This window comes from Leptonychotes weddellii, chromosome 6 (assembly GCF_054177405.1).
Source record: "Leptonychotes weddellii isolate Sample4059 chromosome 6, ASM5417740v2, whole genome shotgun sequence".
NCBI lineage: Eukaryota > Metazoa > Chordata > Mammalia > Carnivora > Phocidae > Leptonychotes > Leptonychotes weddellii.
Window position 1 is genome coordinate 112,756,891 of NC_138374.1, and position 6,854 is coordinate 112,763,744.

The 6,854-nt window shown below is 54.2% G+C and overlaps 1 protein-coding gene across 1 annotated transcript in view; it reads left to right on the plus strand.

Annotated features, from left to right (window-relative positions):
- PKP1 (plakophilin 1) overlaps positions 1 to 4,466 on the plus strand; it is a 49,475-nt gene extending 45,009 nt beyond the window's left edge. Inside the window, exons 13-14 of the mRNA XM_081824976.1 lie at positions 253 to 359; positions 1,532 to 4,466. Coding sequence (XP_081681102.1) covers positions 253 to 327 — 75 coding nt within the window. The 3' untranslated portion in view covers positions 328 to 359; positions 1,532 to 4,466. The remainder of the gene's footprint in view (positions 1 to 252; positions 360 to 1,531) is intronic.
- Positions 4,467 to 6,854: the final 2,388 nt, after the last annotated feature.

The following is a 6,854-nucleotide window of genomic DNA, read 5'->3' on the forward strand; positions in this document are numbered from 1 at the left end:
CAAGCCCAAGGCCACTCTGGGAGGGCAGGGTCTGGTTCAAGCCCAAGGCCACTCTGGGAGGGCAGGGTCTGGTTCAAGCCCAAGGCCACTCTGGGAGGGCAGGGTCTGGTTCAAGCCCAAGGCCACTCTGGGAGGGCAGGGTCTGGTTCAAGCCCAAGGCCACTCTGGGAAGCCAGTGTCTGGCCCTGTGGGAAGTCCCACACTGTTTCGTCCTAGAGTATTTCACGCAGCTGCTGTTTCTTCCCCCTGCAGCACGGCTTGGATAGGAACATGCTGGGAACCTTAGCCGGGCCCAACAGCCTCAGGAACTTCACCTCCCGATTCTAAGAAGGGGCTGCCCAAGCAAGTACAGATTGCAGGTAAGAATCGGCCCCCCCAGGGCAGAGGCACGTCCAGGACCCCTGCAGCTGCCTCAGCTGGTCTCAGAGGGAGAGGCCAGGCCTGTGTTCCGCAGGGCACAGAAGCATCCTTCAACCTGGCAGATGGCCTGGCCGTGGCCGACGCAAGGCCTGTGAGGACAGCCATATAGGCTACTTGGCCACAGGACATTAGGGATGGGCAGTGTCCTGGCCAGAGGTCTGGGCAGAACTTCCAGGTACAGCTGTGTAGGTTATGCACTGCACAACCTAGGTGGTGCCGTTCACATGGACTATGGTATGAATGCCCCCCCCCGCCCCCGCAGTGATACAATATGTCATTCTGGGTTTGCACACCTACAGCTCACTGTCTTATCCTTTTTATAATTCACTTTCCAGTCTGCACATGCCTAATGTGGCTAAGCTTATTTCTAGCTGATGATTCCAGGGACCGAAAACTCAGAACCAGTATCTATGACAAAGGCCTGCAAGCCTTAGCTTCCAGTAGAATCACCTGGGCTGCTTCCTAAAACACACACTCCTGGCCTCAACCCCAGCAGATCTGACTCCGGAGCACTGGAGTGGAAAGTGCATTATTAAACAAGCATCCCAAGTGTTTCTGAGGCAGGTGACATCATTAACCTTCCCTAGCGGGTCACCAGAGGTGGCCCTGCTGTGGAGCCATCTGCAAAGAGCCAGGGGTGAGGACAGGGTCTCCTGAGCTGAAGGGGGCTCCTTAGCACCCTGGTTATCTGCCGACATGCCAATACCTGAGGAGGGGCCTGGTCGGGGAGAGGCTGAAACTCCAGTCCAGGTGAAGATAGATAAAACGTCAGACACCTTCTCCCGACAGAAAAGCTTCAACAACATGAGTGTGGACAAAGAGAGAAGACAAAAGTCAATAGCTTCTCAACGAGGGAAGTATGGACCCTCAGCACCGTGCGGGGCACCGTGCTCACCAAACAGGGTGGGCATGGGGGGAGGGACAAAGCTGACAAGCTTCTGGCTCAGCAAGAGTGACCTACAAATGTGTCAGGGGCGACTCGGAATGCCCTCGCCAGCCAGGGGGCACATCTGTGCGGACATGGGTGGAAAGGGGGGGCAGTATTGGCTAGACCTCCTGGTGTGGGGGTGTCTCCCCAGAAATGCTAACCGGATGACCTCTCCTTTTCCAGAAATGATATGATCCAGCTGAGAAGACCTCAGGCCTTGCTGGAGGGGTGATTCTGCCCACCCTGTGCAGTGTTTGGAAAAGTTCAAATGCAACTGAAAGCAAACCTGAAAACTGTGGATGATGGAAATATTTTTAGATTTTTTTTTTCCTTGGGGGAACTGGCAGGCAAGGGGGGTTGGGAAGGGTGGGGGGGGGACTTTTCTTGAGTTAAAGGGGCTTATGTTTCATGTCAATACTTCTTTCGCTGAGAAATGGTATATGTATATGTATAGGGTAAGTGTGTGTGTGAGCGCACGCGCACGCATGCTTGTGCGTGAGTGCCTAAAAGTGTGACCACAAACTGCAAAAAGCTAAGTAAGCTGTTTCTGCAGCTCATGAGGTGGTAAAAAGGACTCTCACTCTCCCACGTTTCCCACACGACCTGTGCTTTTTGTTTAGCGGCCTGTAGTTCCCAAAATATGTCATGCCAGGGCAGGGGACCCGCACCAGGGTCAAGTCCACAAGAAACCTTGCGAGGGAACCATCCCCCGGGCGAGGGTAGGGGGGAGGTGGGAGGGGAGAGTAACTGGGGCTCGGGCCAACCTACCCCCCGTAAGAGGCAGCTTTGCAGGAAGGGAGGCTGGCAGGGCTGCTGAGGTTCAGTGTATCTCATGGGAAACTTTAGTTGTCTGATCATGCCTCCCTTCCCGCAGGGCCACAGGACCTGGGGCTGGACAGGGTTGGGGCTCCAGGGGACGGGCAAGGACAGTCATGCTTGCTTTGCTATCTGAAGTCTGCTCTGGGCTGCAGGAGCCAGAGAGATGGGGCTGGCCATGCTCTTGGGCTGCATACCCGTCAGAGGAGGCTCAGCCTGGAAAGCCCCTGCCTTCAGGGGCTTGTCATCTATTTATTTCAGGAGAAAGAAGGCAAAATGGTGCTCAAAGCCAAAGAGCTGTTTGGGGAATGGCTGTTTGGTCTTCACATTCCCAGTGGTGAGGGGGACAGCTGGGGCCCCGGTGGGACGGTGGCCATTTGGAAATTAACCAGGAGGATACTTCCTTGCTAAGACTCAAGAGAGGGAGGGTTCTGGGTCTCAGGAGACTTGGAAGATGGGAATTTGGATAGAACAGGAAAGGGAGCTGTCACTTCAGGGCACCAACAAGCTCCAGCTCCAGCCCCAGCCGGAGGCCAACCCCACCTTACCCTGAAAACCAGCCATCCTGTCTCCACTCTGTCTTAGGGAAAACCACAGAGGATGTGATATAAGAGGCTTGTCAGGGGCACCAGCCACACCCAAGACCCCAGACTCGTGTGCATTTCAGAGGAGAGGAAGTAGGAGGACCTCAGGAGAGCCTCATGGAAAAGCTCGCTGTAAATAGCCCTTAGTATACACTGTAAGATAGAGCAGAACGTGGGTTCCCAAGGCTTCCTGATGTCTGCCTCTGCCGCCCGCACCAACATTGTTGGTGCCAGCTAGGAATTGGCTCCCTGGTCCACAGGCTTCTCTAGAAGAATAAGAGGAGCTCCTCACTCTTCATTCGTCCTCATCCTCCTCCCAGGCCCCCTGCCCCCCACCCCGCTCTACCCCCCCGTCCAGCCCCACTTCTTACCTCAGCAGTCAGAACAGAAAAGTACCCTTCTGGATGACGGATGTGCCTGTTAAGACATGTGACAGACTGGGGCCAGCCCTGTGATGATGGGCCATTTAATCAGTGTCCCCCACTGCTGTGGGTCCGTGATGCCCTCCCCCCTTGTTGCTCATGATGGAAGGCCTCTTCCTGACTCCCTCTCTCTCAGGGGCCACGTGGGAGCGTGGTCCCACCAGGCTGTCCTGGGTGTAGGTTCCAGGATGACTCCTCTGCCGATCACCAGGGCTCAGAGGAATTCGTTTCTTAAAAAAAATACGTAGGGAGCACCAGGATGTGCCAGGCAGTGTTGTAAGCACACAGGATACATCCGTGAACCAAACAGACCACTGCCCCGTCCTCATGCAGCTTACATTCTCAGAGAAGAAGGAGGAGACACGGGATGCTTGGCTTTGGGGATCCCCCCAGTGTGAGAGGATTGTCCAATCCAGTCAGGACAAGAGAGAAATAGCCCACTACCAGTGAGGCTGTGGCTCTCAGCCCCTCACCCCCAGGGAGGTGCCCCTTCCCTTAGCCCTGCCCTCACTTCCTGCCACTCCTCTGCTGGATTTCTGTCACCAGCCGGGGTGAAGAGCCAGGTGGGCCCAGCCCTCTGCCTTGGGGAACGGTGGGCTGGATGGACAGTTAGGCCAGGCCTGATTTTGTAACCTCTTTTGTGCTTTCTTCAGCCCGCCAGCTGGGCCCGTCACCCGGGGCCTCAGACCCGTGGCCTTTGGAAGAGGCAACGCTGAGAGAGTCCTGAGGAGGCATTTCCCAAAGACAGGGAGGAAGGGGTTTGCCGAGGCCCACACTGGCCTCATGCTACCAGGGCTGACACCCCAAACAAGACATTCCAATTTGGGGCCAATGGGGAAGGACAAAGACCACTCAGTCTCTGCCTGTCCCTGCCCTGACCCCAGGATCTCTTGTGCTTCAGACAGATCTGGTCATTGGCCACCAGCAGCCTGTCCAGTGGGGGCCAGATCAGCATCGCAGACCCCACGCTTCCCCTAGTGATGCAGTGAAGGGTTTTCTCCAGACACGTGGGGACAGTGATGTTCTCTCTTGTCCACCCCAGAGCCTGGCTGAAAGGTGGGATGGCCAGGATGAGGAAGGCTGGGAGGATGGAATGGGCAGGGGGAGATGAGCCGAGGGAAGCCCGGGAGATGATGCTGGAGGTACCCTGGAGCCCCTCTGGAGCCCAGCCTTCCATTTGCCCCATGTTTGTATAAGAACCTTGTGCTGGCCAGGCCCAGTTTCCCTGTGTGATGCACTATGTATTTGCTTTTGTGGAAATATAGGAAATCAATAAATTGCTGGCATTTCTGTGAACTTTTTTGAGCAGTGGATTATTTGGGGGTACCATTGAGGAAAGCAGAGCTGCGCACTCCCTTCCAGGCTCTCCTCTTCCTGAGCCTGCGCCAGGCTAGGACTGAGCACCACCTGAGGGAGACGGGCACCACCACGCATAAGCACCTGCTCCGTGTCCGGGCATCTGAGCCCCACAGTGACTAGATGACGCCAGCATTGATGCCCTCATCTGACAAATAAGTGAGACTTAAGGAGAGAGCAAATGTGCCCAATGTCACCGAGCTTGGAGAGGGAAAAGGCACCCCACCTGTGAATGCACCAGGCAGAGCACTTGTAGGGAAAGAAACGTCAAGGACATAAGGGGATCCCATGTTTACTGAAAGTGTATCTTACCTGCGTCCTGTATGAGGTGCTTAGAGCATCACAAAAGCAGAGGAGGTGGTGGGCCCCAGCCACAAGAGGGACATACAGGACAAGACGCACACGGGGAACTTCCTAAGACACAGGTGGTAAATTCCAAGTGGTGGCCTGGACAGGCCATCACTGCATGTCAGGGCCATCTGGGTGGAGAAGGTTGAGAAAGCTGAGGGAAAGCCTAAAGATGAACTTTTCCCAGCTCAGGAGGGTGGTGCCTGGCACAGCCTCTCTACAGAGCCGTGGCCCTGACTTTCTGGGTCATCTCTCGATTGGGTAATGGTCAGAGTGTCTAGGGAGGACAGGCTGGCTCTCAGCCCAGGGGGAGGAAGGTGGCCTGTCTGTGACCCAGATTGTTAATATACTGGGTCTGGGGCCCCTGAAAATGTCTTGAGACCTGAAAACATGTATTGGCTCTGAAATGCGAGCTCAGATTACAAATTCAAACTCAAGAAATGTCGGATGGTTAAGCTTTCCTTACAACAGCGCAGACAGACAGACAAACACACAACTTACATGTGTACTGCTCTATAAATCTTTGCTAACCGAACACCCCACGCAACCAGCACCCAGATCAAGAACTAAATGTTACCAGTGCCCGAAGGGCTGTGCCTGTAAATAGCCCCACTCCCCAAGGGTCACCACGATCCGAACTGGTAACACCACACAGTACTTTTGCCTGTTCGGCACTTTATATAAATGGAGTCAGGATGTCGCTTGCTGTGTCTGGCTTCCCCAGCTCATGGGCGTGACATCCATTCGTTACCGGTGTATATCACTTCCACGGCCGTGAACGTGGTAGTCCAACGTGGGACAATGCTGCAAAGCAAAATGCGGTCTGACACCACCATCGTGGTTACAGCTAGAATTTCTAAGTATTCGGCAACAATGGGTGGATTAGCCGTCTCACTTCCCCCAGAGTTCCCACGTGTGGTGTGATCACTGGGAAATTAAAACTAACAGCAAAGAGATGTCACTTGATGTGAGTGTGGGTGCATCTAATGTGTAGGAGTGGCAAAGGGCTACAGAGGTCCTCAATCAGCCATCCCTGGCCAAGAGGGTGGTGGGCCTTTCTGGCCCCTCAGACGACTAGCGTATGAGCATGGGAGGGCCTTGGGGTCTAGGAGCAGAGGACAGGACCAAAGTGGGGGGCACCAGAAGCAGCTGGAAGCCTAGATGGTACCAAAGGAAAGGTCCCAGGGTCCCACAAAGCAGAGTCTCCCAGACCCCCACGGCCAGGCTGCTCAAGTCTATCTGTCCCTGAGCCTTGAAGCCATTTCCTCCTGCCCCTTTGCAGCTGGCCTGGCCCAGGACCCGGATCCCGCCGGTAGTCCAAGCTACTCTAGAGACAAAGCAGTCTTTGTGCATCACTTCTTAAAATGCAGTGCATTCTGTTGCCCAACACGGTCAGAGAAAGAGTGAACAGAAGTTGTTAATACAAACAATAGTCTTTTTACTTGAGGGACCAAAAAATAACCCCCTTACCTTTCAAAGCCTTAAGGTATTCATTTTCTGTTTTGAGCTTTACCTCATTCTAGTGAGACAAGCAGAGCTCAGAGTATTACATTCCAGTGTACAGATTAAAAGAGAAATTGCCTTTCCCAGACTCACATTGCAAGTGTGTGGCAGAACCAAGGCTGAGACCCAAGCATGCTGTGTCCCAGCCCAAGTATACTCTGATCGACTCACAGGAGCCTTCCCAGCTGTTGGGGCCCTAGAACATGGTAAGACAGCCCTGATACAAAGGCAGTAAGGTACACAATTCAACCCAGTGGTTCAGAAGCTCACACTACCTTGAGGCATGCTAACATTGCACATCTTATGAGCGCGGGTTGCTGTGCAGACATGCTGATGAGTAGAAAGTCATGATTTGTGGAATATCGGATACCAGAAACCACCGTGAAGATCATCTAGTCCGGGGCCACCTGGTTTGGTGGGTCAGAATATGGGGCTAATGAACCCCCCAAGAGCCCCAATGACTCCAGCAGGCATGCC